The sequence below is a fragment of the Juglans microcarpa x Juglans regia genome, chromosome 1D (assembly GCF_004785595.1).
Source record: "Juglans microcarpa x Juglans regia isolate MS1-56 chromosome 1D, Jm3101_v1.0, whole genome shotgun sequence".
NCBI lineage: Eukaryota > Viridiplantae > Streptophyta > Magnoliopsida > Fagales > Juglandaceae > Juglans > Juglans microcarpa x Juglans regia.
The window spans coordinates 15,521,526-15,534,621 of record NC_054594.1 but is presented as its reverse complement, the minus strand read 5'-3'; the positions used below and the strand labels follow the sequence as shown (position 1 = coordinate 15,534,621).

The window sequence follows — 13,096 nt, the reverse complement described above, 5'->3', positions numbered from 1 at the left end:
TCCTGACCGTGAAACAAATAGTTGATGAAAGCTTAAAGTCTTGCCTCTCCCGGCTCATTAGGGAGCGTATGAGGATAGACAACCAAGATGAAAAAATCACCATGGCAGCACTATTGGGGGGAATCTGGCCTTGCAACCCATTCATGATAGAGATCGCGCAAAAGACCCAGACTTCCCTGAGAGAATTCATGGACTGAGCCCACAGTTTTATCAACGCTGAAGATACTCTTTGGGCGCAGAAGGCTCCCCGAAAGACCAAGTTGGAGAGGGCATACAAGGAAGCGGCTAGCTAGGGAAGCAGGACGAGCCGAGAAGGTAATGAGACGAAGACACATGAGGCCAAACAAGCGGAGGAACAGCCCACACGCGGTTCGCCCCAGCACCCATTCCAGCCTTGTAGTGGAGGCCGGTAGAGATATGAGCCCACAGGGTGAGCAGCAATAGGGCCCGATCCACATTAAGTATTGCACCTATCACAAAACTGATAGCCACCGAACAAAGGATTGCTTTTCTAGAAAGTGAAAGATGAAGGAGTTAGAGGTCCTGCTGGACTAGCGGGGTGACGAGAGGCATGGCTAACTAACCAAGGATCAGGTACAACTGCGTAGAAGTGAAAGTCCAGTAAAAAGATGGGTTGGAGGGCGGCCCAAGCCAAGCCTGCGTCAAAGAAGCCCGACCAGAGGGGGCTGCCCGGTGGGTGAAATTCGCACGATAGCAGGGGATACGCCGGAGGAGGGACCACCTCATCGGCAAGGAGGGCCAATGCGGGAGGGCCAGATACAAGAAAGTGTTCACCACTTACAGGGCAGCCCGGGCGCCAAGAGCCACTCGAGGGAGCCTGTCATAACATTCAGTGAGAAGGTTGAAGAATGCATGTTGCGCGCCCCCACGATGACTGAGGTTAGATTGTCTCGAGGTAAACTCGAGGGCGGATTGAGCAAGGCCCGGCTCATCCTAAGGAAAAAGTGAGGGATGATCGACCAAGGCCACAAGTCACCCCAAGTTAAACTTAATAGGGGACTAGAGTTGTTGAGGCTATGATCATCTTGAGGTTCATATACATGGGAGGACCTGGTTGGGTCGTAAGACACCCAGAGGCAAAGCCAAAGGGGACTAGGGCCTTTAAGGTCATGGGTCGCTGGGATGCAATTGTCTTTAGGAAAACTCGAGGGAGAAATGGACATGGTCATAGATAGTCCTGAGTCAAACTTAAGGGAGGAACAAGCGAGGACATAGGTCGTCCTTTGGAAAACTCGAGGGAGGATTAGGATGTGCTACAAGCCACCCTAAGGGAAACTCCAGGGAGGATCGAGCAGTATGCAAGTCACCCCCAAAGCAAATTCGAGGGAGGATCAGGCAAGACTGCAGATCTTCTGGAGGCAAACTCAAGGGAGAATTATGCTAGGTCGTGAATCATCCTGAGGAAAACTCAAAGGACGACTAGGGTTGCTGAGTCCATAATCATCCCAAGGTAAACTCAATGGAGGAACTAGCTTGGCCGCAAGTCATGCCAAGGGAAACTTAAGGGAGAATCAGGTGAGGTCGTGGGTTGTCACATGGAAAACTTGAGGGAGGACTAGGATGGGTTGCAAGTCGTCCCGTGGCAAACTTGAGGGAGTAAGGTTGTTAAAGCCGCAATCATCTTGAGGCAAACTTGGGGAAGGATCTTAGGTGAGGCCCTATCATCTGAAGAGAGGACCGAGTTAGGCTGTAAGTCGCTCCAAGGCAAACTTGAGGGAAGACCTCGCATGATCCTCCCCGAGCTTGGCTTGGAAAGATTGCAACAGAAGTAACCCGAATCCTCCATTGGGATTCCTTGGACAAGCCCGATCTTTGTTGAGTTTGGTCTGGATCCCACTTGGCTGGTCTATCATCGAGTTTGCCAAAGGTTGACCCACAACCTCGATAGACTCTCCTTCCTTGAAATCTCGTCCTCTCTTGTGTTTCTCTTGTGGCGACTTGGGGCCTAGCTCAGTAATCACTCAAGTTTACCTCGGGCCGATAACGATCTAAGCAACTCCCCTCGAGTTTGCCTCGAACGAGTTGTGCTGCATCTCTGTGCTCTATTGAGTTTGTCTCGGGATAACCATGAACATTTTGGATCCCCCGACAAGTTTGCTATGGCACGCTCACGACAGCATCCCCTTGAGTTTGCCTGAGGATAATCAACAACCGTTCTCGGTCTTCCCTCAAGTTTCACTCAGGGTGAATTGTTGTGCATCTGATACTCCCTCAAGTTTTCCTAGGGATGATTGTGGTCTTGCTTTATCCCCTCTTGAGTTTGCCTCTAGACGATCCTGGCCCCGACAGCTAAGTTCCTTCTCAGAATTTGCCTATGTACAGAACTCGCGAACTCACCTAATCCTCTCTCGAGTTTGTCTTAAGACAACCCTTAGCATTACCTAAATCCTTCCTTCAGTTTGCATCATGATGATCGCGACTTTAACAATCCTAGTCCTCCATCGATTTTTCTTTAGGGCAACTTGCGGGTCAGCTTGGTCCTTCCTTGAGTTTGCGTTGGGATGATCGTGCCCTCATAGGCTAGGTCCTCTATCGAGTTTGTCCAGAGACAAGCCACGTCCCCATCCATTTCTTTTTCGAATTTTCCTCGAGATAGTCATTGCTTTGATAGTCCTAGTCCTCCCTAATGTTGTTCCCATGACGACTTGCAGACCAAGCTAGTTCTCCCTCCGAAGTATCGTGGCCTCAAAAGCCAGGTTATCGCTTGAGTTCACTGAAAGGGTAAGTTTGGGTCAGGCTGGCGTTGATCTCACACTTCGTGGTAGCAGAGGCCGAGGAAAGTTATTCGGGTAGCTTTGAAGCTGATCCCACTCTTCACTGTGGGAGGGATAAGGCAACCTTTAGGTGTAGCTTTTTCTATGGTATCCTGTAGGTAATTTGTTCGGGCAGTCTATTTCTAAACATGTCCCTTGCGAAGGGCCAGCAGAGAACCAGAGGGAGACCAGCAGAACCACCACTATGAGTCCCGTCGACCCCTCGAGGTAGCAACAGCTGAAGAACAACACAAAATGTGCCTCGAGATCCAGGAGCTCATGGACAAGTACGCAAAAATGGTCAAATAGCTAGGCACGGCGTCATTGGTGGACCAACTACTCACCAGCACGGAGCTGTAATATAGCTCAGAAGTCATGGCAGTCCCTCTCCCTCTGAGGTTTAAAGTCCTCAAGATAGACGCGTATGATGGGTCAAAGGACCCTTTGGAGTATCTGGAGACATCCAAGGCCCACATGACCGTACATGAATTCCCGGGAGAGGTTGCATGCAGGTCATTCCCTCTCACTCTGAGGGTAACAACAAGAGCATGGTTTGGCTCCTTGCCACCCGAGGTGGTCGATAGGTTTACGGAGCTGGACCAACTTTTCTTGACGCAATTCATGGCTAGCCAAAAGAGGAGGTGACCTGCAGCCTCCCTCCTGACCGTGAAACAAAGAGACAATGAAAGCCTAATGTCTTACCTCTCCCAGTTCAACAGGGAGCGTATGAGGACAGACAACTAGGATGAAAAAATCACCCTTGCAGCACTATTGGGGGGAATTTGGCCTTGCAACCCATTCATAACAGAGATCGCGCGAAAGAGCCCGACTTCCTTGAGAGAATTCAAGGACTGAGCGGACAGTTTTATCAACGCCTAAGATACTCTTTGGGAGTTGACGGCTCCTAGAAAGACCAAGTTGGTGAAGGCATACAAGAAAGCGACTGGCCAGGGAAGTAGGACGAGCCGAGAAGGTAATAGGAAGAAGACATGTGAGGCCAAACATGTGGAGGAACAACCCACGTGAAGGCTGGTCGGCCCCCGCAACCACTCCAGCCTAATAGTGGAGGCCGATAGAGATCTATGCCCGCAGGGCGAGCAGCAACCGTGCACAACCCGCACTAAGTATTGCACCTATCACAAAATCGACAGCCACTGAACGGAGGATTCTTCACAAGAAAGCGAAAGATGGAGGAGTTAGAGGCCTTGCTGGACCAGCAGGGTGACGAGTGGCATGGCCAAAGAACCAAGGATCAGCTGCGCAGAAGTGAAAGTCCAGTAAGAAGAAAGGTTGGAGGGCAACCTAGGGCAAGCCAGCATTGAAGAAGCCCGACCAGAGGGGGCTGCCCGGTGGGTGAAATTCACACGATAGCAAGGGATACACCGGAGGAGGGACCACCTCATCGGCAAGGAGGGCCCATGTCAGGAGGGCCAGATACAAGGAAGTGTTCACCACTTACAGGGCAGCCCCGGGCCCCAAGAGCGACTCGAGGGAGGCTGTCATAACATTTAGCGAAATGGATGAAGAATGCATGTTGCGCTCCCACGATGATGCCCTTGTCGTGACCATGCAAATCACCAGCTACTTGACGTGGAGAGTCCTGATCGACAACGGTAGCTCAGTCAACATCATATTCTGGGAAGCTTTCATTCGGATGGGGATCACACCCTATCATTTGCTCCCAACCCCGACACCCCTCAAGGGCTTTAGTGGAGATGTGATCCAGCGAATCAGAGCAATCACCTTGTCCATCCTGGTGGGAATGACGGCTACCATGGTGGATTTTCTTGTGGTAAAGGCTCCCTCCTTCTATAATGCGATCCAGGGACATCCAACCTTGAACCACCTAAAGGTGAGGACATCCACCTATCACCTGAAGTTGAAGTTCTCAACCCCCATGGGGGTGAGGGAAATATGCAGCAACTAGAAACTTGAGAGAGACTGCTACGCTTGGGAGCTGAAGCCCGAGGCTATTGAGGTTTGAGTTTTCGAAGGAATGCGAGAGGAAGCAGGCCCACCACCAACTCTAACCTTGATGGAGTTGGACAAGGAAGTAAGGGATAAGGAGGCCCTACCGCAAGTGGAGTTAGTGAAGGTGGATCCGCAGAGACCTGAACGAACTATCCAGGTCGGAACCAACATGGCCTCTCAGCTGAGCCAATCCATGAAGTGGCTCCTTGTCGAGCACCGAGACGTGTTCGCTTGGGGTCACTAAGAAATTCTTGGGATCGACACATCTATCAGTGAGCATCGCCTCAGTGTGGATCCCAAGGCAAAGAGAATCAAGCAGAAGCATTGTAGCTTCTATGCAGAGAAGTATGAGGCAATCGTCGAAGAGGTGGACCAGCTCCTAGCCACGGGGTTCATTAGGGAAGTCCACTATCCCATGTGGCTTTCCAATGTAGTCTTAGTGAAGAAGGCAAGTGGAAATTGGATGATGTGCATAGACTTTACCAACCTGAACAAGGCTTGCCCAAAAGACAGCTTCCCGCTCCCACGCATAGGTCTGTTAGTGGATTCGACGGCCGGACACCCCCTACTCAGTTTCATGGATGCATGCTCTGGGTACAACCAGATCAAGATGAACGTGGACGATGAGGAGAAGATGACCTTCATCACCGACTGGGGGCTCTACTGCTACAAAGCTGATGTTGGGTCGTTAGAATGAAGGTGCAACTTACCAATGGCTAGTAAACCTGATGTTCAGGGAACATAATGGGCAAAACGTGAAAGTCTATATGGATGACCTCTTGGTCAAAAGCAAGAAGCCTAAGCTGCATCTCGACAACCTTTGGGAAGCCTTTGCAGTGCTAAGAAGGTATAAGATGAAGCTCAACATGCTCAAGTGTGCCTACAGTGTCGAGTCGGGGAAGTTCTTGGGCTTCATGGTCTCAGAACGTGAAATCGAGGCCAACCCTGAGAATGTCAAGGGGATTGTGGATATGTTGCCACCACGAATCATAAACGAGGTCTAAAGGTTGGCAGGGAGAGTGGCTGCTCTGATCAGCGTTATCGTAAGGTCGACCGACCGCTACTTTCCCTTTTTCAAGGTCCTCAGGAAGGCACAAGAGTGGGATGCCGAGTACAACTAGGCCTTCGGTGAACTAAATGAGTATTTGGCCCACTATCCACTTCTTAGATGAACCAGCCTGGGGGAAGACTTGATTGTATACCTGGCAATGACCCCAAATGCTATGTCTGCTGTCCTAGTCTGCAGCAAGGGGGGAGACCAGCGACCTGTCTACTACACGTTCTGCATCTTTCGAGGAGCCGAGGCTAGGTACCCCCGGATGGAGATGTTGGCATTTGCGTTAGTCATTTCTGCAAGACGATTGAGGTGATATTTCCAGGCTCACTCGATAAAGGTACTCATCAATGTCCCCCTCAAGAATGTACTACAAAAGCCCGACGTGTTTGGCCGGATGATGAATTTGGCAATACCCCAAACAGAGATAAAGGGAAAGTCCTAACAGACTTTGTGGCCGAGTTCTCAAACTTCCCTCAAGAGATAGCCATTATACCCGAAGGCAAGCCCTGACAGGTTTACGTTAACGGCTCATCGTGCTGGTCAAGAAATGTGAAAGAATCTGTGGAAACCATTCGGGCGGAAGAGCATTGGCCGTGCGCGTGATGCGTGCGGGGTACTACTGGCCCAACTCCCTCTTGGATGAAGAAATGCTCTAAGTGCCAAAAGCATGCACTGATCCCTCACTATCCACGAGAAGAGTTGACCTCCATTCTCTCCCCTTGGCCCTTTGCACAATGGGGACTCGACCTCATCGGCCCGTTTCCCAGGAGCAAAGGAGGAGTGAAGTTCGTAGTGGTGGCGGTCGACTATTTCAGGAAATGGGTGGAAGCAGAGGCACTAGCAACGATCACAACCCAGTCCATCACGAGATTCCTGTGGAAGTCCATAGTCTACTGGCTTGGAATTTTGGTTTGAGCACTGTGAAGTGTGCGGGAATGGAAGAGAATCTTCAGTGCCTTCAATTTGCGTTTTGGCTTTCGAGGGCTTGAGAACAATTTGGTGCATTATGGCGCTTTGTGTTGATATATCTTTCGTTAAACCACAAGCTTCCGACGGAAAAAAAAAAAAAAAAAAAAAAAAAAAAAAAGGTCACAAAATCATTTTTTTTATTGCGATCAACTATTTCGACGCAATAGAGTAAAATATCGCTGCAAAAAGGGGATGAATACCCATAAAATCAGAACAGTTGAAGTTACTACAAAAAGCGACCGGCGAATTTAAAGTCGTTGCAAATAGTATGCTATTGCGGCGATTACAATTACAACAAAAACAAATTCACTACAATAGCTCTATTTTCTTGTAATGAGTGATAAATGTGTCACATCTTATATAGTGAGATAAAAGTGTGATGGTAATTTGGTATATAAAATTTTCTTTTACAGATTTCTCATATAATCTCATCTCATTGTTTATTTTACATAATAATTAAAAATCTCATGAAACATATATTTTATGTCTCCTAAGAAAGGTCTACAACTTCTTTCTCTCTCAACGTGGAATACATAATTAGGCGAATACGAACGTTGAATTTACAATCTATATGTTTAATTTGGTCCTAGATGATGCTGATTTGACATATTCTACATTGATAATGTTGTACTATCTCAAGAAAGTAGATCAACGCAATGATAAGAAATGGTAAAGATTTATCTGATTGAGATAATAGTATTTTGGTCATAATTGTGGCTACAAGTATCAAAATTGCGCATATGACCTCAATTTAGAAATCTCTTGGTAGTTCATGTTTTGATCCCCAGATCAACCGTTTTTCACTTTTAATCATCAGTTTAAGTTAATTTTCGCCTTTTATGAACATATTTTGCTTTACTTTTAAAGATGATTTTAATTATGATTTGGGCTAGATTTATTAAAATTTTATTATTTTATTACGTATTTTAATTTTATGCAATAATTAAGATTTTGTGTTTTTGGATAAAATTCTCATAACTTCAGATTATCATAACTATTTGAGCCTAGTTTGTACGTTCCAGAACTCAAATTCAAATTTTCTCAATAACATACTTACAATCTTATCTCTGTTTGTATATTTTTCCAGTCAGAATAATCCTTGTTAACGTCGTGTTTCGCATGCTTTTGAGTGAGAGTCCGACAACTCAGGTCTTTAGAAATGGCCCTGCAAAAGATATGGGAGAAGAAAATTAAGAGAGAGTGGCCTTGGGACTGGAGAGTCTCGGATGCCAAAGTTAATAAATTCTCTTGGAAGTTTGTAAATAAGTAAATAATCTAGGGATCGGAGAGCCTTCTTATACCCGGGCCTTTCTATTTATACCATGTGTCTGGGGAGGTGCAGATCGTGTTTGTTTCCACGGAGTTCGTGCCCCTCCTACTATTCCTGCTGTCAGAGTCCTTTAACACGGCGTAACTCTGTGAAGACACAATTAATTAATATGGCATGTAGCTCGAAGAATTGTAAAGTTTGTATATTTTAAAAATTTTACTTCAATTCCGAGATATTCATCTTTTGTCATGAAACAAAAAACATGAATGAATAATTGTTATCAGCTCTCACACTCCCATCCTAGAAAGTTGAAAGCCAACAATCCGACCTCCATCAAGAACTGCACATTGCTACACAAATGCTTTGCAGCACAAAACTACACTTAAGAACCCAAAGGAATTCAGCATTCATATTCCATTTAGGTATTTCAACTGAAACTTTGAAGGTAGTGTAGAAAAAGTAAGATCTTGGCATTAAATTTTGTGTGGGTCTATGGTTACAGAAATCAAGAAACCATATGTACGAGGTCTATACGTCTTGTTGGTTCTCCAATTCATTCTGTGTTGGGAGAAGATTTATTCATATATAATGGAGATGTCTATAATCAGAACGTGTAATTTCAAATATTTTGAATGCTCTATAACTTGACTGAAAAATTCATTGATTGCCATGTCTCATACTCCACCGAGTGTTTGTGGACAAGAAAAAATGAATGAACAATACGTATTATGTTTGCATTCAATAGGCGTAGTCTAGTGGTCACTGAGTCATTACCATCAACATTAGAATTGTTTTTTATTTTTATTTTTTTAGTTGAGAAAGGTTAGCATTCATTTTCTTTCTTTCACCATTTGTTACATTTTATTATGCAAAATTCTATTTGCAAATGGTGTAGAGAGCACAGTACCCTTCACATAGTTGACTTGGCATGACTTGATTTATAAGATAAATTCTAAAATTAAATCTATTGTAAATTAATTTTGCCTATAAGCAGTGCACGCTAGGGTGTGTCCTCCACACTGGCTTATAAATAAAATAATTTTTCAGAATAGTTGACCATTCGAGTTGAAGGTTTTAGCTCATTAGAAGAAGAAAGAAACAGTTGTTTTGTTTATTTATTTTTATTATGTATTCCATTCATTTCTTTTTAGGTTATCGAAGAGTCAATAAGAAGAATGATCATTTCTAATAGATTTGTGATAATTGAGGGGAGTGAGGCTGGACATATAAGATAGTGTGTTTATTTGATATGGATATTAATATAATATTCCCAGAATAGAAAACGTGATCGATTATATGTACTATAAGTATTCTTGTCTATGTATTTTTTTAATGCACAATTTAATTCTCCTTTTAGGATTTGAAAAAATTAAATTGAGATTTGAAAAAGTTGAATTGTTTATTATATTTTGTGTGGAAATTTAAAAAAATTGTAATGATGAGATGAGATGAAACATTTTCTAAATCCAAACAATGCCTCAAAAGAACACATGGCACCCAATAATATGTAAACACAAGCCAAAAACTTCATGATTAGGCAGCTTCAATGAAATGAAAAAGCAATGAATGTAGAAGTTAATTTAAGCATAGACTAGAGTTGGAAAAGTGGGCACCCATCTTTTAGTTTTTGTGTCTCTTAGACATAACACCCAGTTCCAACTAGGCTTGCTTTTCAATCTATTTTAGGGGTGTATAGACATGAAAAGCCCATTCGAAATTATGAGTAAATTGTTTTTAGAAGAGAGTACGGGCCTAGAATTCTTTTCCGGTGGATATCGAATTTTTTTTACGGGCTGAGAAAATTTAAAAGAAAAGTTGTAGTATTTTCTTTAGTTTGAGTCGGGGCCTATAATTCATGGAAAAAGCCCAATTCATGAGAATTTTTTTTTTCCAGCCATTTCTGCGCACGTTTTCTTTCCGTCTATTTTCTCCCCTAGAGTTATTCCTCACATCCTTGGCATGCACGTTTCTTCATCTCAGTGTTTCCCTTAGGGTTTCCATCACATATATAAATCCACCTTATACACCTGCATGCACGTCACTCTCTCATCCTTCTAGGGTCTGTTTTTGTTTTTTTTTTTTTTGTTGACCTATATTTAATCCTTTGTGCATGAAGGAAACCTAGGAATAGCACTGCCGTCACCTTCCCCATCCTTCTTGTCCGCTGAAGCCCTCCACAACCTAAGCCCAAACTGACGTAACTCAAAGCTGTGGAGGATGCCCCATGCAGAAAACCAACGCCCATGTGCACTCAGCCGAATGGAAACCACCCCAAAGTGCCGAGATCCTCTCTACCATTCACCACCGCACCCGAGAAACCACTCATCCCGCAAGCCCCACGTTCAACCAACGTGGGAGAACAGCAGCCGCTTTACTTTTTCTCCATTTTTTTTCTCTCTGTTTCTCATTGTCGCCGCAGCACCAGATTAACCTTCTTGGACCCTTTCCTCCACCCCACGGCGCAACAGCCCGAGCAACGTGATGAGACCTCCCTCGCATGACAGAAGTCGCCTTCCCACTACCCAACTCCATGCTCATGTCCCTCCGTTGTCAGCCAAACTAGTTTCCTTGGCCACCATATGCACCTCTGTTTTTATTTCTAAAAACAGAGCACTGCCAATGGAAACAAGACCCCACTTATCTTCAGTGATAGCCACTGTTCTCGACGGAAATGGCCACAACCCGGCCTTGCTACGCCCCGCACCACAGGACTGCACTGCCTCTGCTTCAAACCACCACCCTCCCTCTCAGTAACATCTATCCCGCACGCCGTGGCCCTCGCCCTCTCAATCTCCGTTTTCTCTTTCTCTCATGCATAGCCAAGCTTAACGGCATTTCCGTCGCACTCCTGCTCTTTAGCCGCGTCGCCACTGCCTACCTAGTCCAGCCGTCGCACGTTGTTACGTGATTTCTCCTTGAGTAAGCCCCTGCAGCCGAGCATGTTTTAGTCTTCTTTAGTGTCTGTTATGGTTTACTAAAAGGAAAACTTTATATATCAGGTATATCAGTTAAGAAGAAGAGTTTGTTTTTACCTTCCCACCCTTTCATTTTCTAAAACATGCTTTAAATTTTGGAAAGGCTTGTAATGGACTACAAGACTTATACTGATGGGCTTAGTATTATCTGATTGGTATTTAAATCTAGTGAGCTATTTTTTTTAGTGGGCTGGGCTTAAGATTAATTAGACACATCATTGTGATAGACTCGTGCGTTTTCTTTTTTTATTTAGGCTTGATTTTATTATATTTTAGCAATTTTATTGGGCTGAGATTTTATTTTATTTATCAAGCTAAAGTTTCACTATTATAAATATAAGTGATTGGACGCAAAATTTTTATAATATATTATGTAGTACTAGATTTTATAGTTACAATTCAATAGTAAATAAGTTAGATTTTTAAGGTTTTAGTCGAAGTTATTAAATTGACATTGATGATTTTAGAAAGTGATGATATATTTTGAGGTTATGAAATTTTAGGTTTTGAGGAATTAAATCGGTTATTTTAGAAGCTTAAGATTAAATATCGAAATATGTGATTGATTGAGAATTTACGAGGATAACGTGATTATTTTATGGGTGACGATTAATTATTGTTCGGCCTTTTTGAGGAAAATTCTGAAAAAAGCTAAGAAATCCAGGTAAGCAAGGTTCCTATGCTAGACTTTGTATAAAAATAAAATGGGCTGAGGTTAAATTTTTGAGAAGAATGCATATTTTGTTATGAAAAGAAATTTCAACTATATCAGTTATTTGTTTTGTATTACTCATGAGATTCTGTTTAAGAATAAAGTATTTTCTAGCAAGACTGGTGTAGGCATGAGCATATTTTTGATATTCTGTTTTCTAAACTGTGCATAAGTGAGCGAATATGTAATTTTGTGCATAAATTATGTTTCTGTGATCTGATTTTGTTCTATTCTAAATATGTTTTGTTCTTTGATATGATATGACGTGATTTCTGAAAACTTCTGGCATAACATTCTATTTTTGTTTCTGTTCCATTCTGACCTTACCACAGGTGTAAAACTGTGGCGTCTATTCGGGTTGGTGCTGACTTTTTTGTTTTTGGTGAACCCACTTTGGAAACAAAGTTGTTTTCAGCGTGATCTTTCTTATGTGCACACTCAAGGCTCCGAGAATGAATAAGGGGAAGATTCACATTCTGATTCTGCTCGGTTAGCTACCGAGGTTTACACAACCCTACCACGGGGGTAAAACATTGTCTCTATTCTGATATGATAAGATAAGATGAATATGCTCAGTTATGCTCTGCCAAAGGAAATTTTGCATAAGAATGTTTTCTGGAAGTTTCGCTCTTATATTTTTGGTTATATGTTATAATTTTGCATTCTGTAAATAAGTATTCTGATTTTACATTCTGAAAGAAAATATTTTGTTTAGCCTTCTGAATTCTGATAAATGCTCGTGTTTACACACTAGTATATATTTTCTGCTTACTGAGTTGTTGATAAGTCACCCCTTATCTCCAAATATTTTTCAGATAATTTTGATGGTTCAGTTGGAGAACAAGAGTAGGAAGTTTTAGCAATGTGTGATGATCGTAGTGAAATAAGTGTCTGAGGGTACAAATGCTTATTTGAGAGTCTTAGTTAATGAATTGATTTATTTTCGGTTATTTTGATTTGATGAATTAAGGATATTTTCGAGCCTTTGGAATGTTTTTAATTTATGTTATTGAAAATTTCTTTGTTGTCTCTATGAAGGAAAATAGATTTTTTGGTTGAGTAAATTAATTAATATTTTATAGAATTTTTTGGACTTTATAGTTGTTTTATTGAAGTTGATATTAGGTATTAAGAGCTAACTCTTTGGACCTTCGGGATCGGAGCATTAGATAAGGTACGAAGGATCAAGAAAAAGTAATAACTATAAGTGAAACGCTTGAGATTAAATGCCCAGGAGAAAAAGATCTAATGCTTTACAAAGTATAAAACATAATAACATCAAGAGAATGATTATTTACCATTCTTAAAGCAACAAAATTGTAGCCTAGATCTACTTGATTTTGTGGTAAAACTGTAATCACTTTAACC

At 42.9% G+C, this 13,096-nt stretch overlaps 1 protein-coding gene across 1 annotated transcript; it reads left to right on the top strand.

Annotated features, from left to right (window-relative positions):
• Positions 1-3,961: 3,961 nt before the first annotated feature.
• On the top strand, positions 3,962-4,701 carry LOC121268333. Its single transcript, XM_041172589.1, has 2 exons — positions 3,962-4,051; positions 4,150-4,701. Exons 1-2 carry the CDS (start codon positions 3,962-3,964, stop codon positions 4,699-4,701), a joined length of 642 nt encoding a protein of 213 aa, XP_041028523.1.
• The last annotated feature ends 8,395 nt before the right edge of the window (positions 4,702-13,096 follow it).